Source organism: Leopardus geoffroyi, chromosome X, assembly GCF_018350155.1.
Source record: "Leopardus geoffroyi isolate Oge1 chromosome X, O.geoffroyi_Oge1_pat1.0, whole genome shotgun sequence".
NCBI classification, from domain to species: domain Eukaryota; kingdom Metazoa; phylum Chordata; class Mammalia; order Carnivora; family Felidae; genus Leopardus; species Leopardus geoffroyi.
The window spans coordinates 28386843-28411341 of NC_059343.1; the positions used below are offsets into that span (position 1 = coordinate 28386843).

At 40.1% G+C, this 24499-nt stretch overlaps 1 protein-coding gene across 9 annotated transcripts in view; it reads right to left on the reverse strand.

Annotated features, from left to right (window-relative positions):
• DMD (dystrophin) overlaps positions 1 to 24499 on the reverse strand; it is a 2127700-nt gene that overhangs the window by 1612408 nt on the left and 490793 nt on the right. For all 9 annotated transcript variants that reach the window (XM_045472664.1, XM_045472669.1, XM_045472671.1 and 6 more), the window contains exons 6-7: positions 19560 to 19732; positions 12659 to 12777 (exon numbers count right to left, since the gene is read on the reverse strand). In XM_045472664.1, coding sequence (XP_045328620.1) covers positions 12659 to 12777; positions 19560 to 19732 — 292 coding nt within the window. The remainder of the gene's footprint in view (positions 1 to 12658; positions 12778 to 19559; positions 19733 to 24499) is intronic.

Consider the following 24499-nt stretch of genomic DNA (forward strand, 5'->3'; position numbering starts at 1 on the left):
CTGTGAAGTATTATACTCTGCAGCTTAAGAACATCAAGGACTACCACCTAGAAATCCAGCTGTAAACCAGCAATATCCCTCAGATCACAAAACTGTAGAGTGGGAAGGTCACAGGGAAAACAGTAAGATTTAAAATGGGAAATTATTTAATTTGCAGAGTCAGCATTTATCCTATGGGCCAGCAAAATAATTAGGAAGATCAGCTCTCCCTAATTAAGATAATTTATAGGAATAGAAAGAGAAGAAACATTTAATTTCTACAATATTCCGGGCACTTGACATACGTTTTAGCCACTGTTTCTGAATGCATATTACGGGCTAAATACTTTACAGGTATTATTTAACTTCATCCTCACAGTAATTGTATGAAGTAGATATTATTGATTCTACTTTGGACGTGAACAAAACTGAGACTCATAAAGTTTCCCAGGGCCACTTAACTAATTAAAGGCAAAACAGGATTTTAACTCAACGCTCTTTGGTTCTACGAGTAAAAGGTTAAAATCAGACCCGGGCTAATAATGTGAACCTGTCCCGGAAAATGACCAAAGAATCTCATTTTCTTAGAATTATGGAGCGAAGATAATGGTGGAATGTTTCGTCTCTTTTGTTTGCTAGGTACAACAACTTTTAGACTAGTGAGGTTGGGGGGAGGTATGAAGTGACATGCAGGGCTTCATCTTTTCTGACTACAATGATATTAAATATTGCTGGGAAATCAAGGCTGCAGTTTAAGTCAAGTGGCTCATAATGACCTAGAATCTTGCCCTTGCCATATGCACCCCATTCGAGTGAAGAGCACGTGTGCATATTTTGGTTGCTTCTGGGCCATCCAATGACATAAAGATTTCATGCTAGCATATTTCATGCCTTGTATCCTTCTATACAGCTAAGTAAATGTAGTATTAGATTAAATTATATTGCATCGGTGAATATAATTGCCAATTTAATCCCCACACAAGGAAAGTGATACTGCAGGCTATGATGACCGTTATGTTCTGTCATTAAAGGTCATTTAACTGGCTGAAATACAGGCTGTTTAGCAACACCAATCCTAAATAAATGCCTTGTGATTAAAGCCAGCCTATTAATGCCATTAATATCAGAGATTATGAAGTTAAAAATAACCATTTGCTTCATTCATAGGATCACAAGCTTGTATTCTGAAAAAAAAATGATTTTACTGCCATTTAATTTTTTTCTTAGTTATTACTGAAAATTCCTCTGGAATATGAGTGTTATTCAGTTTTATCAGCTTTATAAGCTGTGCCGGTGAAAGAAGTATGTACTGGTTGAAAAGGGGATCATCTAACCCCTGATGACAGGGCACAGTGATATTAGTTAGGATCAAACTGAGAAGGAAAGAGAAAAAAGGAAAAATAAATAAAAGGACCAAGAGTCAAGGACCATCTCTGCACACAGGTTGTCGTAGACAGCCCGTTGATGGCGTTGGTGCCTGAGAGTGAGCAGCATTCTATCACAAGCATGTCTGTGATGCAATAAACAGAAGAAGGGATGGATGCAAAAGAGACAGCTGTGCGGACAGAAGATAAAGCAAGTCCCTTAATCCTAAAAACAAGGTTTTGGTAGCCAGTCTTACGTGACAGTATCTCTGTGTTATATCTGGTCGGTGAACCATTTCTCATTAACAACATGAATGTTAGCAACAAGCATTGCTCTGGTAACTGAAGATCCGAAAACACCAGCCTTAGTCACCTCTTCAGGAAGAAAATGCTAGAGGTATGAACAAACTCTGGGACAACCTATTCAGATTGTATCCTCTAAAAAAGCCTATCTCATGGCAACAATTGTTGTATTGCAGCTATTATTGCCATGGCTATATGACAGTCTCACCTGATGAGCTCTTAAAGATGGCTGGTGTCAGGTCCCCACCTGAGACCAATGAAATCAGAATATCTGCTCCAACCCAGTATTTTCATAAACCACCCCACAAGATTTTTGTGGGCAGTCCTGTTGTAAATGACTTCGAGTCTGAGATAAGCCTGGATTTGAGTCCAGCTCATCTATCTTTTGGTTATGTGATCGTGGGCTTAGTACAGCTTGCTAAGACTCAGTTTCCCATAAAGACTAACTGCCCCAGAATTACTGTGTAAAAACCGACAAAGAAACAAAAAAACAGGATAAAGTACGTGACGCTCCTAGAACATGGTTGTCCTTCTTAAATTTTAGTTATATTTTACCAAAAGGAACTTTACATATTTGAATTTTATCACTGGCCATAAACTGTACAGGGATGCCTGGGTGGCTCAGTCAGTTAAGCATGTGACTTTTGATTTCAGCTCAGGTCATGATATCATGGTTTGTGGGTTTGAGCCCCGCATTGAGCTCTATGCTGACAGCACGGAACCTGCTTAGGATTCATTCTCTTGCTCGCTCGCTCTCTCTCTCCTCTCTCGCTCTCTCTCCTCTCTCGCTCTCTCTCGCTCTCTCCTCTCTCTCTCGCTTTCTCTCTCTCCTCTCTCCTCTCTCTCTCGCTTTCTCTCTCTCTCGCTCTCGCTTTCTCTCTCCTCTCGCTCTCTCTACTCTCTCCTCTCTCGCTTTCTCTCTCTCTCGCTCTCGCTTTCTCTCTCCTCTCGCTCTCTCTACTCTCTCCTCTCTCGCTTTCTCTCTCTCCTCTCTCCTCTCGCTCTCGCTTTCTCTCTCCTCTCTCTCGCTCTCTCTACTCTCTCCTCTCTCGCTCTCTCTACTCTCTCCTCTCTCGCTTTCTCTCTCTCCTCTCTCTCCCTCTCGCTTTCTCTCTCTCCTCTCTCTCCCTCTCGCTTTCTCTCTCTCCTCTCTCTCCCTCTCGCTTTCTCTCTCTCCTCTCTCTCGCTTTCTCTCTCTCCTCTCTCTCGCTTTCTCTCTCTCCTCTCTCTCGCTCTCGCTTTCTCTCTCCTCTCTCTCGCTCTCTCTACTCTCTCCTCTCTCGCTCTCTCTACTCTCTCCTCTCTCGCTTTCTCTCTCTCCTCTCTCTCCCTCTCGCTTTCTCTCTCTCCTCTCTCTCCCTCTCGCTTTCTCTCTCTCCTCTCTCTCCCTCTCGCTTTCTCTCTCTCCTCTCTCTCGCTTTCTCTCTCTCCTCTCTCTCGCTCTCGCTTTCTCTCTCTCTCCTCTCTCTCGCTCTCGCTTTCTCTCTCTCTCCTCTCTCTCGCTCTCGCTTTCTCTCTCTCTCCTCTCTCTCGCTCTCGCTTTCTCTCTCTCCTCTCTCTCGCTCTCGCTTTCTCTCTCTCCTCTCTCTCGCTCTCGCTTTCTCTCTCTCCTCTCTCTCGCTCTCGCTTTCTCTCTCTCTCCTCTCTCTCGCTCTCGCTTTCTCTCTCTCCTCGCTCTCGCTTTCTCTCTCTCCTCTCTCTCGCTCTCGCTTTCTCTCTCTCCTCTCTCTCGCTCTCGCTTTCTCTCTCTCCTCTCTCTCGCTCTCGCTTTCTCTCTCCTCTCTCTCGCTCTCGCTTTCTCTCTCTCCTCTCTCTCGCTCTCGCTCTCCTCTCTCTCTCTCTCTCTCCTCTCTCTCTCTCTCCTCTCTCTCTCGCTCTCTCTCCTCTCTCTCTCGCTCTCTCTCTCTCGCTCTCTCTCCTCTCTCGCTCTCTCTCCTCTCTCGCTCTCCTCTCTCTCTTCTCTCTCTCTCTCCTCTCTCTCTCTCCTCTCTCTCGCTCCTCTCTCTCTCTCTCCTCTCTGTCTCTCTCTCCTCTCTCACTCTCTCTCTCCTCTCTCTCTGTCCTCTCTCACTCTCTCTCTCCTCTCTCTCCTCTCTCGCTCTCTCTCTCCTCTCTCTCTTGCTCTCTCTCGCTTTCTCTCTTCTCTCTCGCTCTCTCTCCTCTCTCGCTCTCTCTCGCTCTCTCTCTCGCTCTCTCTCTCTCTCGCTCTCTCTCTCTCGCTCTCTCTCCTCTCTCGCTCTCCTCTCTCTCTTCTCTCTCTCTCTCCTCTCTCTCTCTCCTCTCTCTCGCTCCTCTCTCTCTCTCTCTCCTCTCTCCTCTCTGTCTCTCTCTCCTCTCTCACTCTCTCTCTCCTCTCTCTCTGTCCTCTCTCACTCTCTCTCTCCTCTCTCCTCTCTCGCTCTCTCTCTCCTCTCTCTCTTGCTCTCTCTCGCTTTCTCTCTTCTCTCTCGCTCTCTCTTCTCTCTCGCTCTCTCTCTCTTCTCTCTCACTTTCTCGCTCTCTCTTCTCTCTCACTTTCTCGCTCTCTTCTCGCTTTCTGGCTCTCTCTCTTCTCTCTTCTCTCTCTCGCTGTCTCTCTCTTCTCTCTCTCCTCTCTCTCACTTTCTCGCTCTCTCACTTTCTGGCTGTCTCTCGCTTTCTGGCGCTCTCTCTCTCTCTCTCTCTCGCATTCTGGCTCGCTCTCTCTCTCACTTTCTGGCTCTCTCTCTCTCTCTCTCTCTCTCACTTTCTGGCTCTCTCTCTCTCTCTCACTTTCTGGCTCTCTCTTCTCTCTCGCTTTCTGGCTCTCTCTACTCTCTCTCTCCTCTCTCGCTTTCTCGCTCTCTCTTCTCTCTCGCTTTCTCGCTCTCTCTCTCGTTCTCTCTTCTCTTTCGCTCTCTCTTCTCTCTCTCTTCTCTCGTGCTCTCTCGCACTCCCTCGCTCGCGCGCTCTCTCTCTCTCTCTCTCCTCTCTCTCTCTGTCAAAATAAATAAACATTAAAAGGTAACTGTGCTTCGATTTGAGGCAAGGTTATTCAGCAATATTGAAAAAGTAACTCTCAAGAATGGTACTACAGAACAATTGATTATTTCTAAAATGTAAAAGCACTGGGTTTCAACCATTTAATTTTGAGAGAGACAGAGAAAGAGAGAGAGAGAGAAAGAGAGAGAGAGAGAGCACAAACAGAGGAGGGGCAGAGAGAGGGGGAGACACAGAATATGAAGCAGGCTTCAGGCTCTGAGCTGTCAACACAGAGCCCAATGCGGGGCTCAAACTCACGATCTGTGAGATCATGACCTGAGCCGAAGCTGGACGTCCAACCAACTGAGCCACCCAGGCGCACCAACCACCATAATATATTTTAGTAATATATAACATCCTCAAGCACTTAATGGCTGTAACAGTTTGCTCATCTCTCTAGTGGACAGCACAGGACCTACTAACCACACAAATTTGTCATAAGAAAATAAATCTAAGAGTATAATTTATTTTTAAGTATAATCACAAGGCTACTATAAAGCTTCCGGTCTTTTTTACATGGATAACTAACCTGTTAGAAGAATTAAATGGAATCAACCAGGGGCGCCTGGGTGGCGCAGTCAGTTAAGCGTCCGACTTCAGCCAGGTCACGATCTTGCGGTCCGTGAGTTTGAGCCCCGCGTCGGGCTCTGGGCTGATGGCTCAGAGCCTGGAGCCTGTTTCCGATTCTGTGTCTCCCTCTCTCTCTGCCCCTCCCCCGTTCATGCTCTGTCTCTCTCTGTCCCAAAAATAAATAAACGTTGAAAAAAAAATTTTTTTAAAACATAAATGGAATCAACCAAGACCTCAATTCATTATTATTTTACCCAATATTCTTCTAAACTAATACATTTTCACCTTGTATTTCATATTCCAGCTGTTAATCGGCCAATTTTTTTGTAAATAAAGAAATCACTTAATTGGGAAAAATATGTATCAACGTGATAATCTCTTTTTCTAATACTGAGTTTTAAGGCTTTCAGGTATTTATTTGCAATTTCTGGGATATCTTTTATAATTTTTTTCACAGTTAATTCTACTTTGAAAACAGTAAAATGAATGAAAATATTCCAGCTATAAGCAACATATGCTTTACTTTCAAACATTATCACTGATTTAACTAAAACCTCAGAGATTTTGAAACTATCCCATTTCACTTATTTTTAAAAGTTTATTTATATATTTTGAGAGGGGAGGGGGAAAGAGAATCCCAAGCAGGCTCCACACTGACAGGGGCTCAAACTCACAAACCTCAAGATTATGACCTAAGCCAAAATCAAGAGTTGGACGCTTAATCAACTGAGCCACCCAGACACCCTTTTATGCCATTTTATTATCATTTTCCATCACAATTTAAATATTCAAAATGCTTTTGATTAAAGCTATACCCCTCTGGGATTAGTAAGAAACACAGATATCAACTATGGAACACTTTAATTACTCAAACATACTAATACCTAATTTACTGCATCATAGCTGAGTTTACTTAAAATTAAAAACAAAGGCAACAAATTGGTTTTCCAATATATTTTCCTTCACAGTCTAATGGACTCCTAGCGATGATATACCTAGAGACATCATCCACAAAATATTATATGTCATTCAGCACTAGAATGTGGTGGATGTGTTTCCCAGCAGTTTAAACAATTTAATGCCCCATGAGTCATTCAATATGATTTATTGTGACTGTATAGGCCTAAGATGTTATGTTTCCCCCACTTAGATTAAAAAAAAAAATCCAAGTAAAATAACTGAAAAGAAATCCCCAGTTATCTAGACAGGGGTTATACTCAAATGCTCCTGAACAAATTTGCTATAGAACCTCATCACAACATAAATCTTGAATAACATGATTAGATTATACTTCTTTATTTAAATTTCATAATCAAGTGAGAAACGACATTACTTAACTATAACGAGAAATAATATTCATTTTATCTTAACAAATCAACTTCTGTGAGATAAAATATATAAATCAACTATTTTCCATGAAGTTAAAATTGTCATAAATTATGAAAGGACATGAAAGATTAGTACAAAATGCTAAATTATGGTAAAGGATAAATCAGGCCATGGACACACACAAATATTGTCTTTAATGTTCTGGATGTCTTCCTATTGTCTAAGTGGGTGAATATGGGACAGTTATATCCAATTATTTCAGTCATCCAAATGACTGAAACGAATCAACACAATAAAAATCACATCAATTTGTTACTGATTTGCTCAAATTGTCCTGAAAATATTTGGTGTTCTATGCTATCTGAACTGAGAATAATGTAGAAGACATCAAAGAGAGACAGTAAATTCCTATTTCCTCCCTCCCTCCCTCCCTGTCTCTCTCTCTCTCTCTCTCTCTCCCCCACTCCATTTCCCCACCACCCACCATACCACTGTTAGCTTTTCAGGCTACTGGAAAGTAATAACATATTTATTTGTTTGGGATTTCTGTTGGGACAAGCAATTTAAAAGTTCTCCAAAAGGAAATAAAATATTCCAACAGTATTATCTTAATGTTAATATAATCATCTGTAATACAGTGTTAATGTATTATGTGTATCCTCATAATGTTTGTATACTACTACATGAGTAAACAGTTACCAGTAATAAGTTTTCATTTACTTATTTTGCTGTGTATTACTTTCATGTACAAAGTACTGCCTCACTGTCCCTTAAAGATTTGTTCTCTACAGTAGCAGTGATAAAACTAAGGATGTCTCCAGACACTCCGGTTGAGTCAACTTTAACTCAAATGCATTAAAGTACATTAAAGTGTCATTGGATAGTTAAGGCTAGTTATATCATGTATCCGCCCATGGAAAAGAAAAGTTGTAAAAGAACCTCTTTTTTACTTTTAGATAGCAACAACTTGTAATATCTCTAAAGGCTCTCTGCCATAGACAATAGTCTAAATCAATTAAAAAATGTACAAATAACATATATTTTATTAGGTCCAGGATAAAACCTAAAAATAGTCAAGCATATCCTAGTAAGTAGCCTCACTCTAATAACATGCAGGCTAGGAATATGTTGATCACATTTCTCTGGACGTCTCTATCAGCCATCAGTTTTCCTAAAGCCTCATTATGTATCAATGCTAGTGTCTGTTCTAAGCAATACTAATACAAGTATATATTTAAATTATTTAACAGCATTTCCCAAACTCCTTTGTTAATAGGTTGCACTCAAGACACATGAAGTAAACGAGATGTCAACACTAAATTTGCTAATGTACCCCATTTCTTTGCTAATATGACACCATTTCTAATTTGTGCATTCCAAGTACAATCCATTGCAGTTCAAAATTAAAGAAATATTTTCATTATTATTACATTTAACACTATTAAATGATATAATTTGGTTTTAATGATCAAATTTTAATGTTTCCTTAAAAAAGAAATCCTGGAAAAAGTAGTCTCCTGCTGATATAATAGGAACATTATTTTGCTATTATCATATCTGCATAAGCAGATGATCATACTTTCCATTTTCCATAACAGAATAACTAGACTAAAAAATGTTTTTCCAAGAAACTCACCATTTAGTTTTAGATAGCAACAATTTGTAGTATATCTAAAGACTCTCTGCCAGAGACAATGATCTAAATCAACAAAAAAATTATACAAATAACTTATTTTGTACAAGTTACTTTGTCATCAAAAACACAATGGCTGTTTTTATTTACATGTACTACTAAAATACTTTTTTTTTAATATGTGAGAAAAAGAACATTTAACACTGCAGACAGTTTGGTTCTAAAGAATCTGAGACACTTATAATAAAAATTTCTAGTTGAAGTCATATTCATGGGGAACACCAATAGATTCCAAATCTCATTACAGTTTCTGGAAGAAAAGGTATTCTACAGTAGGTTCTAGATAAAAATCAATCCAAATGATAGAAATGAATGTACATGTGAGTAAGAAGTTCTAGTTATTTCAGTCAACAATATCCTTCTAAATTTGGCATAGTTTTTCTCTTTACATGTTAACTTAGCATAAAACACTTACTAATATTTCTTTTTGTTAGGGAATCAAAATGTGATGGTTTTAACAAAGATGGAAGAAAAACACCACTTGCTCGAACAATGGATATCCAAATAAGAGGCCTTAAAAGCATTCTTCTCTTTTAGGTCAAATGCTACATATTTTCCCTTGATTTTCTTTCTTTCTTTCTTTCTTTCTTTCTTTCTTTCTTTCTTTCTTTCTTTCTTTCTTTCTTTCTTTTTTTGAGGGAGAGGGGGGAGGGGGAAGGGGAGGGAGACAGGGAGTGAGGCTCCAACAAGGAGCCCAACGTGGGGCTGGATCCCATGTTCAATCCCATGACCGTGAGATTATGACCTGAGCCGAAATCAAGAGGTGGACCTTTAACCAACTGAGCCACCCAGACGTTCCTCCCTTGAAATTTTTTAAAGGCTAATAAACTGCATACACATAAAGTTAAGTCTAAAACCGTTCATTTCAGGAGTGTAACCTTCCAAAAGGCAGTGCTTATTCTTGGAAAAGTAGGCTCTGAAAACAACTGAAGAGTGATGCAGAGATTAGCCAAGCAGAAAATGCAATCTGTGTCACCATCTTCATGAAGTTAAAATGAAGTGGATTAAAACCGAACTAATTGGTTTGTAAATGTCATTTTGAGGTTACAAATATTTCTTGCAAGCCACAGTGTTCCTCAAATTTGACTCTCATCATTCATTTTTCAATCCAAAGGTACCCTGGTAAATAAGTGAGGGCATTTCACATCATATTGTATATCCCAAGTGGAAATGATTTAGAAAAGTAATATGCAAAAGATATCTAGAACCAGCACAATTTTTATCCCCATTTTTTGTACTCCTTTAAAAAGAACATCTTTACTTTGTTATTCACATGGAAAAGCTGACAAAGCATTCTCTTAATGCAGAAAGTGCTGTGTGGATTGGCAAACAAACTAATTTGTTGAAACTCAGGGAAGCAAACAATAATTGTGGGTATATAAAACCCACAATGCAAGCACTAAGCATGTCTTACAGGGAAATCGTGACAGAAAGTGAATCGTCTGATTCACAATAGGATATATTTTGAAGGAGATAAACCTTTTATAACTATGAGCCTAAAGATGCATAAATTATTAAATAATTTTACCCTAGGAGTACTTATTTTTGCATATGTTAACATTTAAACACACCAGAAACAGCTCCTGAAATTGCTTATGCTAATGCTTACTGCTACTCATTTTAAAAGGCAATTCCTCTTAAAACCAAACCTCAGGCCTCAAAACACCAGTTAAAGCCAAATAAAATATACCAAAGTCAATATATGCAAGACATGAAAACCTCCCAATTATACTTCAATGACTTTTTAATTTATAAATCAACCCAATAAACAAAGCATACATTTAAAATTCTAAACACATTTTTGGCAGGTATTTCTTAAGCCAAATACAACTTCAATCCCCCCAAAATAAAAATCTCCCCAAATATAAAGCAAAATATTTTATTAACCTACTAAGAAGTATATTAGTTATGAAATGAAAACTGCTTTGGAGAATAGCTGACACCGTTATGTATAAGCTCAAGAACCAATATGTGTTTAAATAAAAATATGAACATCTCAAAGGTAATTACCATACAGAGCATGAAAGAAGTCCATGAATCTCCCATGTGAGATACACTGAACAAAGTGTTCTAAGTCTTAGATTCTTAGAAAAGCTATTCTCTCTTTTGCGACTAACAAATGAGTAAATAAAAATCCTTACGATTCAGTTAGTATTTTTTTTTCAATTATCACTGATAACATCTCTTGAAAGATATTGAACAGTAATTTTTAAAAGCATACTTGGTTATTTCCCTAACACAATGGCAGGAACTGACAGAAATCTAAATATATAAGATTTATGTTGAATCCTCATCCTACTGACAGCCATAAATAAACTGTAATAAACCATTTCAGGAGACAGAATGCTCTTTAAAATGGAAGGGAGCCCACCAACAGAAAGGGTTTTCAGCTCAAAGACTTTATTGGCAAAACGAAACCATAACCAGGGGTTTGATCTCTACTAATCAGTTTGTATTCCATGTTATAATTGGTTGACATTGAATTGTTGTTTGAGATATTATAATGCTCTAGAGGATATGCATTTCAACACGTACTTCTCATTTAGGAAAACGTATGGAAATGGGTATATCAGGCTATTTTATGCTATAAAATACATCATTTATGTAACTGCCCTTTTCTGATTACAGGCTTATCAATCTAGAGCCTGATTACGATGTGGATGCCTATTTGGTGTCCCTATTTCACTGATTCAAAGGAGGACTTAGGATCAAAAGCCATTTTGTCACTTAACAAGAAAAAATTCATTTAAGCCTACTCTTACTATTTTATGAAAGGATAGGGCACATACAAGAATAACTAGAGCATATATCCCAGGTAACGGGAACTGGTTACCATGTATGGATTAATGAAAAATAAAACACTATTAACAGGCGTATCCTTCAAACCCATACACTGTACCTTTTACGCGTAGGGGTTAGAGTTCATATTTTCATTATGTCTGCCCTTATCTACCTCACTGGAGATATTAAAAAAAAAAACATGTAAATCTGTATGGGAGTCAACAGTGAGGTAACCCTCCCCCACCCTGCAAAACAAGGAAATAAGATTGATACAATTTCTGCCTTAGAGCAAAACTGGGGCCCACCAGGGCAGGAGGAATGCTAATTATCTACTGAAGCAACAAAAAGAGTTTACAGGAGTCCGTGCTAAATTATGCATTATTTAAAGCAGAAGAAACATTTCTAAAGAACTTAATCTGATTTCAACCTCACCAACACATTTGTGTTATTATCAATTTCCTTCCCAAGTACATGTGCCTAATGAGAACAATATATTGGTCAATTACATGTGACTATTCTGGTTCTTGTGGTAGTTATGTATCTCATTTAAAATGACTGAATTTTCATTTTGATTGATATATGCGGTTTTGAATTTAAAATTACCCCTCCCCCCAAACACACACACAATATTCATCTGCTGTCAATAAGATGAGACAATCACGTCTGCAACACAGAGGATTAGATTCTAGTTGAAGGTAAGTTCACTGAAAGACTATCCTCTGAAGTGTTTCTGGGCTTTTCCTGATGAGACCTATCACTACCACTCAATCTCCGCAGTTGCAAATGATTCGATATTCAAAAGACCGTTTAATTATATAACCCTACCCAAATACCAGGTTGTATTATGTCACAGATATCAATCCCACTGATACTGCTTCTCCAAATTTTGGTTTTAAAGTAGGGTAAAGCCTCAGGGAAGTGAGAACATAGTGTACAATTTCAAACAAGTTGGCAAACAAAAAAAGGGCCTCATAAGCCAGAAGAAAAGCAGAAGTCAAGAATCATTATCCCTCTAATGCATGTGTGTGCAAAGTATGACTATGTAGCACCAGAGGTAAGGATGCTATTTATTTAAGCATAATATAATGAAAACATAAATACAGTGCTGCCTGTCAATTTAAGAAGCAGAAAATGAATAACCATCCAACGGAGGACTTCCCCCAGAGTGACAAATTATAACCGAAGCAGTGCCAGGAATAGATTTCCTCATTTAAACAGTAAACCATGTTGCCTTTTATAGAGTATATGAATGAAATTGGCAAGAGTAGCTAATTAATTATAGCTGATTAGTCTATCAAATCTCTTGGTAGAATAAGCAAAACATGAACTTTTTATAACTATTTGGAGTCAACATACTTCAAACGTAGTATGCTTCATCCATGAGGCATATACATTCTAAAGGGTTGGAATTTTTTTCCTCAAGTTTCACACTTTAAGATAATGGTATTTTGCGAACTAAAATCATGCAGGACAATTCAGAATATAATGCAAGAAGAAAGAGTGTGTTAAATACATCCAGGATACAGAAAAACATACCATGCATAGTTTCTCTTTTGTGCTTAGTTTGTGGAAATTTTAAGTCTGACATGATAAATATTAAACTACACTAAAAACCATGGCACTCGAGAAATGTACCAACCTTCAGGATCCAGCAGTTTCTCTATGCCTAATTGATATTTGGCAATGTTGAACGCATGTTCCAGTCGTTGTGTGGCTGACTGCTGGCAAACCACACTGTTCCAATCAAACAGGTCTGGCCTGAAACACACACACACACACACACACAAAGACAAATAGAAATCAATTTACAATTTTCCACAAGATTCTGATTTTTAATTGACAACTCATACCCATCATCCTTAAGAGTTGAATTTTACTCTTCATTACCCCTCAATAAAGTTTTTCATTGAAACAAGTTGGAATTTTACTTGAAAAACCTGAAGAAAACAAAGGAGAATTTATTCTACCTTGTCAAGCAACAGAAATATATTAATCTCACCTAACCTCAGAAATTTGGGTGCCAGCCATGTGCTGGTAACTTCCAATTTTACAAGCCTAGCCCAGACCTTTTCCCTGAACTCCAGACTCTAGATTCATCTGCTTATTCAGTATTTCCACGTAGAGTCATCATAAGACTCAAGGCTCCAAAACTGAACTTGTAGTATTCATCCCCATCACACCACCCCAAACCCACCTACTTCTCTTATAGTTCTCCCTTCCTCAATAATCAACGACAAGTACAAACTTGCAGTGGCTCACACAGAAACTCTGGAGTCTAGTTTGATGACTCATTCTCGTACAACACTTGGTTGGAAATGTATCCAGAATTTGACCACTTGTCACTATCCTTGCTGCCATCCCCTCAATCCAAACCACCATTTTATCTTGCATGGATTATTGAGTGCACTAACTTTCTAATGTCTCCCTTACTCCCACCCTTGCCCTTGTTAATCTATTCTCAGCAAAGCTGCCAGAGTGATCTGTTAAAATGTTTCATCATAACCTTCTTTTCAAGTCCCTGCTATCGGGGGAGTAAAATTCATTGATTTAACTTTGACATACCAGGCCCTACATGGTCTGCCTCGCCATTAACTCTCTGATTTTATTCCTTGCCTCTCTCCTCACATTCCTCAAAGAGGCTAGGTAGTTTCTGTATTTTCATGTACTGTTCCCTCTGCCTGGAATTCTCTCTCCTCAGACACTGACATGGCTCACTTCTCTACTTCCTTTATTTATTTCCTTAAAAGTCATTATTATGATTATGATTAGGATTGTTATTCCATCCTCTCTCCCCATGGAAAACTGCTCACTCCCAGGGTGTCTGAGTGGCTCAGTCAGTTGAGTGTCTGACTCTTGATTTTGGCTCAGGTCATGATCTCACGGTTTGATAGAGCCCCACATCAGGCTCTGCGTTAAGAGCACAGAGCCTGCTTGGGATTCTCTCCTTCCCTCTCTCTGCCCCTCCTTCTTTTTTTTTTTTTTAATTTTTTTTTTCAACGTTTATTTATTTTTGGGACAGAGAGAGACAGAGCATGAACGGGGGAGTGCCCCTCCTTCTTCTTGCACTCTTTCTCTCTCCCAAAATAAGTGGAAAAAACATTTTAAAACAAATAAATAAAATTGCACACTTCCTAATCAAACTTATACATATACTAATTTCCTATCCCTTTCTTTCTCATCAGCACTTACTACTGTTTAATATTTTATATATTTTAACCAATCTTGTCTATGTATCTGTTTCCCCCACTAGAATGCAGAATAAAGGTTTTTTTCACTGCTTTTGTTCACTTCTAGAAACGCAAGCCTGACACATAGGAGATGGTCGATAAATACTTGTGGACTAAATATTTGTTGATTCGATAAATTTCGTTGACATGGAAGCAGCAAATGGATGACAATATACTATAAGAATATCAATTTACTTAATAATAGAGAAAACAAAAAGGAGTATGAGAGGGAATTCTTATCCTTTAAGGGCTTAAAACCTACTAAGGAAAAAATACCCACATCATAGTAAGTCAGAATACATTGTAAATGTGAAAAATAGAGAAGGTTTTCTAAAATCTGAAGAGGTCAAGGAATTTTTGAGGCTTAAGGGAATCTTCAATCATGGTTTGCAACGAGATTTAAGAAGTTTTTGAGAATACAATTCTGAGTTGTAATGATATTTAAAAAATCAAACTTCTTACACCAGGAAAAAAGCAGAATGTGCTTAGTTGGTCAAAACTCACAGGCTTGTCTCCACAGAGAGATCTTTACCATCAAGAAGCAGTGGGAGACGGGTTAGGAAGGGGGGACTGGGAGGAGGTTGAGAAAGGTCTTGGCCGTTGAAGGAATTACCATTTACCCCTACAACACTGGAAACCACTCGTCAACTTATTCTTCACCTTTTCTGGATCACAGACACCTTTGAAAATCTGATGAGCACTAGAAAACGTCTATCTATACAAAAACCTGTCCGTATCTTTAAACATACTTTACATAGAATTTTAAGACAACGGGGTCTGTCAATGGACTCCTGCCTCAGAACTCACGCTCTGCAAGGTAGGAAATTATAAGGATGGGCTTAGCTGTTATTTTCAAAAACCATAAATGAAAATAAACGGACAACTCTCTCATTGGACTCGCATTTCCTTTTCCTTTCTTGATGCTACCCTGATTAACTTACCAGAATTTTGTTCACTTCTTAGCAAGTCTAACCTGCCCTCTCTACTCCATGTTACCCAAAAAAGCTATAATACTTGAAAACCTGAAATTTGTATAACCTGCGAGCTTACTCGAGTGTGGAAAGACTTTAAGAAATAACAATGATAGGGGCGCCTGGGTGGCTCAGTCGGTTAAGCGTCCAACTTCGGCTCAGGTCGTGATCTCGCGGTCCGTGGGTTCGAGCCCTACATCGGGCTCTGGGCTGACAGCTCGGAGCCTGGAGCCTGCTGCGGGTTCTGTGTCTCCCTCTCTCTCTGCCCCTCCCCTGCACTCACTCTGTCTCTCTCTCGACCAGTATTTCCTTCATCACATTGTTACCCAGGGGCTATGGACAGAAATGAGGTGAAGAGGAACACAGAGTGAGGTGTACGTTGCTACAGAGGTTCCGTTTCTTTGGATGATTGTTCAGTGTGTAGGTGATCATCGTATTACACAAGAAAGTAAAAGATTTAAAGAAACATCTCCGTTCTTTTCAAAAGAGAAATCATAAATTCTATACTATTTGCGGAAGTTTTAACTTCACTCTGAAATCTCTGCTCCACCTTCTTTTCTCCATCCTTCAGCAATCCAAGTGGAAAAGAATATAGGTAGGAGAGTGTGAGAGACTAGTTTTCTCACCTACAGTACAGTCAACAGAGTTAAATGAGTATAATGAAAAAACAGAACTGCTTCCTCATTCTAACCCTTTTTTCCTTCATCCCCTTCTCCTCTTGGTCATGAACTAATCACCTATTTGAGCCTCAGTGTGTTCATTTAAAAAAGAAGGAAATGTACTGAATGGCCTTGGAGGTCCCCTCTAGTATTAAGATTAATCTGTTTTAAATGATTAAAATTCATCATGACAAGTAACACTGTAAGCAACTATGATCTCCAAATGCATAAAGAATTGTAAGACTAAGCAAATGCAGAAGAAAGCCGCACACCTTCCCATGCTAACCCAGACCTGAACTCGTAGATAAGAACGTGTAACCAAGGATTACCAACCTTTTGAGGAAATGAACATCTTGAGTAAGATAACAAAGCCCAGTAGATAAGCAGAGTCCTCTGTAAATGCAAATTCTGGCTCTATCACATATTAGCCAAATGGTCTTAGGCAAATAATGCAACCTCTTTGTGCCTCAGTTTCCCATTATGTGCAATGGGACTAATTATAGTATCAAATTACTTTGACACTATTACTAATGCAGTATTACACTTTGATACTATTACTAACGAAGTATTACTTAGTTCTAAAGTTAACTGTATGTATGAAATAACAATACTGCATTTTCAATTTATAGGCTCATGCCAAGAACACCTATAACTTATATTTGTAAATGTTACAAACACTGTTGATGGAAAAATAATGAAACAGGAGGGTGGTGGGTAGGATGGGCAAAGGGGAATGAGAAAAACAGGCTTCCACTTATGCAATGAGTAAGTCATGGAAATAAAAAGCACAGTCGGGGGAATATTGTCAATGATATTGTAATCACATTATATGGTGACAGATGGTACCTACACTTGTGGTGAGTATAGCATGAGTTGTGGGATCACTATTTTGTACACCTGAAACTAATGTAACATTGTGTATGAACTATATTCAGAAAATATTTTTTAAGAATACTATAACAAAATGGAAGGTGGAGAGAAGAGAGTGTGATCTTCTGTATCAGGTACTCAACAAATCTTGTGTAAACTTTAAAAATAAAATTTTTTTTAACGTTTATTTTTGAGACAGAGAGAGACAGAGCATGAATGGGGGAGGGTCAGAGAGGGGGAGACACAGAATCCAAAACAGGCTCCAGGCTCTGAGCTGTCAGCACAGAGCCCGACGCGGGACTGGAACTCACGGACCGCGAGATCATGACCTGAGCCAAAGTCGGCCACTCAACCGACTGAGTCACCCAGGCGCCCCGTTATCTAAACCTGATGAAACAAGGGGCGCCTGGCTGGCTCAGTCAGAGGAACATGTGACTCGTGATCTTGGGGTTGTGACTTTGAGCCCCACACTGGATGTAGAGATTACTTAAAAATAAAATTGGAAAAAAAAATTATAAACTTGATGAAAAAAGGTACACCAATACCACTTAAAGTATCGCAGGCAACAATTTTAAGAATGAAATGATTATATTGTAGTAATCAAATTAGGAAACAGGGATAAGAGATAATATTTGTGGGCTTCGCATTAAGAAGCAAATCCACCTCCTATCAGACATTAATCAGGAAATGAAACATGTAATTATGAAAACCATCAGAAAGATAAAAGTTGCTGACAGTAACCACTTCCAGGAAATGGAGGGTGACTGGGTGGGGTTGGGGTCACGAAGACACATTTTGTTTTGTTTTGTTTTCCTTTGCCCCCCACCATGTCTGATTTTTTTTTTAACTACGTCCTATGTTACTTCTTTGGTAATAAATTAAAATGATGGATTAGGAAGAAAATGTAATTGTAACATCATACTTACAGCAACTTATCTGTATATTCTGAGCTATTTCTAATGAATTACCATTTAGTATTCCCACAAAAGTAGAGTCTGGCCTCCACTTAACTGCACTGTAGTGGACTCTGTGTTTTAATATAATACTTCTCATTTCCCACATATTCAGATAAAATTTAGCCTTAAATAGATATAAGGCAAGCAATATCCTAACCTTTTGCAAGGCTCTTTGTCAATCCCTATGCTCTTTATTAAGTGCATGCCTTTGTTGTATATAGCTTAGTCACTCAATTATTGAAATCAGAACACCTCATGACATTTCTAAGTGTACCAAAGACAATCACCTTGGAACAGAAATTTCAACCATTTTTTTCTTTAGATAAACACTATGAACATCTGTCAAAGACAAAAAGAAGACAGAGATGATTCATGAAAGAGAATTATCAACTGTGAGAAACCTCTTGAAAAGTAACTATGTTATGTATGCAAAGGTAGTTACTGATGATTCATTCACTATGACAAGAGAGAATATATAAATGATATTTTGAGAAAGAAAGAGTGGGTCAGGGGCAGAGGCTGCAGGGCAATCTGGAAATGTTTACTGTATTACAAATGTATTCAGAAATCATGACATATAATATTAACAAATGTAGTGTGTGAACATGCTGACAGGACTGAAGTCTTCCACTTGAAAAGAAAATGCTAAAGAGCCAACAAGGACCACATAACCTGATCCTCGGTATTTCTGTTCATTTGCCAACGTGTACATGAACAGCAAGATCAATATGTTCAGGCCCTTACTGTGAAGCATGTGGCTGCATAAATCAGCACTGACTTATAATGCAGAATGAATGCCTCTATCCCTTCTCATCTAGCTGTATCGAAGCTATGCAATATTTTTCTTCGTGTCATACTTAGGAAAAACAACGTGTTAACACTGCTTAACACGCCAAGTGAGTGTGAGTTTGCCTCCTTTTGAAAATCAGGTTGCTGAGTCATTCACCAGGAAACCCAGTCTGGATGGGGTTAATTAAATCCAGCTGGAGCATGACACCTGACAAAGATGCTTACTGAGAGAGCATTTGTTCTTGGATGGAGCTTTACCATGAAGAAAATTTATATTCTGGACTTTTCTAGAAACAAGATCGGCATAGGGAAATGGGAGACTCGTCAAGAAAAGAAAGATCAAAGTGAGAAAAGATAAGCTGCATTGAAAATCAGGGCAGATGCAGTCCAGTGGCATTTCAAACACTCTCTCATGCTTTCCAGCAATTGCTCTGCTATTCCAGAGCAGTTGTTTCTTTTGATATTCTCAACACTGAGTCAAGGAATTGTGGTCTGCTCTTTGCCTTGGTTGCTAAGATGCTCAAAGCCTCTTTCAACCTCAAAATTAAAACACACACACACACACACACACAAATACACAGAGCCTTATGTATTTGCTATCTAAGTGTATATCTGACAAGAGAAATGTTACTTTTTCACGTTATTAATCTGATGATAGTAATTAATTTTACTACAGCCATTCACATGGAGATTTGGAACCGTTCTAGCTCTGAAGTTTTGGCCCATACTAACAATTATTTGTGTAAAAAGACCAACTCCATTCTTAGCGAAGTTAGAATACAACCTTGATTTTCCGGCAGAGTCCCAACTTCAAACATGTTGGCCCCCTCCTGCAACCGTATTCATGCGCCTGTATTTTAATATTTCAACCATTAAATGACATATCACATAAAAAACAGACTCTTCTTATTTAGGGCATTCCAATGGAGAGCCAGATCAATATGATTAAATACATTTAACATATAAACATGTTAAATAGTAGGAAATGAGCCAGAACGGCACTGGAGAAAAAGATTTAAGTCTCTAAATCAATACTTACAAAAATTAGTATCTCAGTAGTCGCCTTACCTATGACTGTGGATGAGAGCATTTAAAGCCAGACCATCAGACCAGCTGGTGGTGAAGTTAATGACATTAACCTGTGGATAATTACGAGTTGATTGTCGGACCCAGCTCAGGAGAATCTTTTCACTGTTGGTTTGTTGCAATCCAGCCATGATATTTTTCATTACATTTTTGACCTATGTGTGGAAAGAAATTTTCATGAGAAAATGCATTCCCTGAACAAGAGCCACACAAACTTAAATGTAAATGTCCTAATCTTCAAAAATAATAGGAATTTTAGGGTCAATTAGTAGTGAGGAATAATAGATTCTACCAGGACAGAGTCCATTCTAATTAGTTAGGAATGTATTCTTATTGGTCGGTGTCACGATACGCCATTTATTGCACACGTTTAATATCACTCCCAGATTCTGCCACGTTAAACTATTAATTTTGTGCTTTTCGAATTGCTCATCTTCTAACTTTCAGTGGATATGCTAGAGAAGAGTGTACAAAAACATCAGATTTGTTATCGACCAAAGGCCTAAAATAAGATTACTGGCTTTTTTTTTTTTTTTAAGTTTATTTATTTATTTTGAGAGACAGACAGTGCAAGCAAGGGAGGGGCAGAGAGACAGAGGATCTGAAGCGGGCTCCGTGCTGACAGGAGAGTGCCTGATGTGCGGCTGGAGCTCACGAACCGCGAAATCATGACCTGAGCTGAAGTCAGACACTTAACCGACTGAGCCACGCAGGTACCCATATTAGTGGCTTTAAGAAAGAAAGAATGGCACAGTGGCTAAGAGAATGAGCTTACTTTCTTTAAACCTAGGTTCAAATTTTGCCTCTGCTATTAACAAATTGTGTTAATTGGGCCATTTAACCTTTTCTAGGCCTCTGGTTTTTATACATACAAGGCTGTTTTAAGAATCAAAGGACAGCTATACTAAAATAAAATCCCTAGGTTTATAACATAACTTAAAATGATGCGAATTATGCGTACTGACCAAAATGAAAAACAGAAGTAAAAGTATTTATCCCTAAAAGCTGTGAATGTATTGCCTTGGGTTTTGTTTTGTCTTTGTTTTGTAGTCAGTCTGGCTTCATTTGTTAAAGCTTTTTTTTTTTTTTTTTTCAGGAAATAGATTCACATGCAAGAGAAGAACAAAAGTTACAAATGCCCAAAACATGGGTCCAAAACCTTGGCTCGTTTATGAGGCCTCTTGGGTCACGGGAAATGACACTGAAGAAGCCGCTTTAGTATTAAAAACGTGTCACAAAATCCCACTGAAGATACATAAACTGTAGAGGTCCTGAGGTGAACACAGAATACACATCTTACCTCCCCAGAGGTGGTAAGAGACCTGGCCCGGTGTCTAGAAGCAGAGTGCTGGTGGCCCCCAGGAAAAGAGTGTTTGTCTGGGCCACCCAGGATGCTGTCACTGTTATTTCACGGTTATTTCTTGATAGTTTGGACCTGGTAAGCTAATCTATGAGCTTTTCTTTCAAACTGTCTTGGAAGAGTCATGTCATCTGAAGCAGATGTGGTCTCCAAAAATGCGAGGTGTCACTTACGGTCACCGAGACCTACTCTCTCCTAGATGACAGGGCAAAGTCACTTTTCTTCCTGCCTCAAGAACGAAGAGGGACCCGGTACTCCTTGAACAAAAGAATCTTGGAAGGATCATTCTCGACAAGGCACCCGGCACGAGCAAGGGGCGCCAAATGCAGACGAAAACAAAGCGCCTTGTCCTCAAACCCCCACTCTCCCTCCCCCTACATCAAGAAGCGCTGCCTGTGATGGGGGTGACAAAGTTCCGTCTGCTTTGTCCCCTCGTGCTCCTTTTTGCCAGAGAGGTTAAGGGCTTCGGGCTGTGGGGCAGACGTGGAGAGAAGGGGCTGAGCGTTCAAGAGGCCCTCAGACGCAGAGCGGGTGGGTGGCGCCGCAGGGCTGAGGGCCGGCCGCTCTGTCGGCAACTTCCACCGCTGCTCCTGGCGAAGTCACAACCCCCCGGCCACGGTGTCCCCTGGCCACACTCCAGTCACAGGGGGCAGGAGTAATGACCCGTGTGGCGCGGGTGGCCCGGGCACTGGCAGGCCTTCAGTCAGACGGCGTCAGCCCTTTCTTCCGATGCCTTGTTGGCTGTCGCCTGCAGCGTCTCCCGGTGCGAGGAATTTGGCCGCCTCGTTAAAGGTCACGTAGAAGTCCCTCGCAAGCACGATGATGGTAAAGACGCCAGGGACCCCGTCTGAGGGCCAAGTCTGAGGAATTGGCGACAGCTGCAATGGAGACGGCGAGGTAGACGAGAACGGCCCTGACACGGCGTCGGAAGTCCACCGTGAGCCAGCGCATGTCCTACCACTGTTGTTCGGCAGCAGGCCCTGGGCGAAGCAGAAGACCAGCAGGAGTCCTGCAGGTGAGCAGGCAGGAAGGCAGCTGCTGAGGAGGCCACACAGCAAAGGTGACAAAGGACAGCTCGACCCCGCCAGCAGGCGGCAGCCTTTGAGCGAGCAGATACAGCACGCAGGCGTGAGGGCGGAGCCGGAAGGTCACCAGGCTCCCGGGCCGTTTTTTTTTTTTTGGTCAGGGTCAAGGTCGGTGGGCCACAAGGTGGCTGGCTGCAAGAGCCGAAGCTCCGCCTCCCTCCCTCTCTCCCAGAAGCCGGAAGGGAAGTGGAAACCCAGACCACGGAGGAGAAAAAGGCCAGATTCCTGGTTTTATTTTTATTAGTTTCTGTACATTTGATTCTTGCCATGGCTTTGTGCAAATGCCGTTCAGCGGGTTGTCGTATTTCATTGCTTCCTTCTTCTAACTCGTCTCATGCAGAAATCCATTCTAAACATTTCTCTAGATTTCAAGAATGCGGTGACACCACATTATAGAACAAACTGTCTACATAGCGTAGTAAAGGCATAATTATGAGGCTACTTTTTAAATATAAGTCAGGCCCCTTATATACCTGAAGGAAGTATCTAAGTAAATGTGATTAGTTTTTACCACCAAGGGCTTTCCTTTTGGAAAGCATAAGGTCCATACACTACCAACATGTGATCAGATGATGAATATTTATTGTGTATTCTAAATATGACATTTTATTTTGCTTCCTCATCCATGTAGAAGTTAACCAAGGCCTCAGGGGAAAATACATATTTTAACATCTCCAATGTTAGTCATCTTTTTATGAAAGAGTCGATGCAAATTTGAGGATAGATTGCTACATCTCACTTTAAAATACTTGAAAAGGATTTGAGATGATGCTTTGTAAATGTGGTAATGATGTGAAGATGTGAGATCTTTGCATATATTTATCACTATCCCTTGATAGCTAAATCTATTATTTAGAGGCAGATTATCCAGTTTTCTTAATTCCATCCTGACCTGCTTATTTAGTCAGTTACTCAGTGAGTAAATAGGTCAAAGAGTTATATAAGATGTATCATTTTTCTCACCATATTCTGAAGTTATCAAGTGCACAACCTCCATGTAAAGTGATTGCAAGACATGTACTCTGTGTCCTAGGCTGAACCACCGTTGGATTCGGCACCTACCAGCTCAGTGGTGGTGATTTGCACTGATCAGGCAACCCTCCCATGATGAATGGGATCCATTTGGAAAGCGCTTGGCCAGGCTGCCCTCTATGCACAAAATGTTACAGGACAACACAGTATTCCAACCAAAACTCCTTTAGCATCATTATGTCATTAATTCAGCTTATCAGTCTCAGCCCCACTGGTATTGCTTCTACTTGGGTGCAAATGTTGCTAAGAAAAAAATAATAATAAAGGTCAACGTGAGATAATCAGTTCTTTTCCTACATAAAAAACAATTACCCAGAAATCTTTATTAAGGACCAACCTTCAGACACTGAGCTGGTCCAAAGGTGAGTCTTAAAGGAGAAAACTTTCCCACCCTTAGGACTTAACAGTCCCTAAGAGAGAGAATCAATTTAAACAAATGTGTGTGTGTGTGTGTGTGTGTGTGTGTGTGTGTGCATACAGGTATACATCTGTTTTCAAAAGGAACAAGTTGAAATGTCATTGAGCAGTGGTTTCAAAAAATGACTAGGAGTTAACTGGGCAAAGAAGCTATGACAGGCATGGAGGTGCACCACCAAGAGTGTCCTTCAAAGAAAGCCTCCTTGCTCCATCTGTGCGTCCTCTCAGGCACTACCGGATGTTGGAGAGTCCTGTCACCTAAGGTCAAGCCCTTCCTAGGGCAGCCCGCATCTAGTGACTGCTGAAGAGAAATGGTTTAAACGCTTAGCCATGTCAGCCTCACGCAGAGCGACACTCAAGGATTATTCCAGCTCCCAGTTCCACATAGGGTGCAATACAACTGTGGCTGGGTGTGTATCACACCTCCAGCTCTTCTCGCTCTGGTTACCTTCTCCCTTCCTCAGGTGCAGGTCCCCAAAGCATGCCTTAATTAATGTCCCGCCTGCTGAATTCAACGCTTCCTTCCCAGAATCCATCCTGTGACCAAAAGGAGTTAGAGTGGAGGAGCAAGAGTAAAAAGGGGTAGGGACAGTCGTTTACAAGGGAAGGATGGTGTGTGTGAGGACCAGAGCAAGACCTGTCTTGCACACAGAGCACTAGGGAGGCAGGAGTTTACAGCAAGGGCTTTCTTCAGTGCCAAAACCATCTTTCTCCTGTATGATGTTCAAATAGTAAATAAATACTGCAGGCTAAAGTCGCCCTGGATTTGAGTTTTTCCTTTGACTTAGCCAGCGAAGGTGGGGACATGACCTCTGAGAGCACACCACTGTTAGCAAGATATGTTTGTATCTCCAGCTGGTTATCAGAACTCAGCTGACCAGCCTACAAAGAAAGGTTTGCACTTTAAAAAGAAGGAAGGGGCCCCTGGGTGGCTCAGTCAGTGAAGCATCCGACTTCAGCTCAGGTCATGATCTCATGGTCTGGTCCGTGGGTTCAAGCCCCGCCTTGGGCTCTGTGCTGACGGCTCT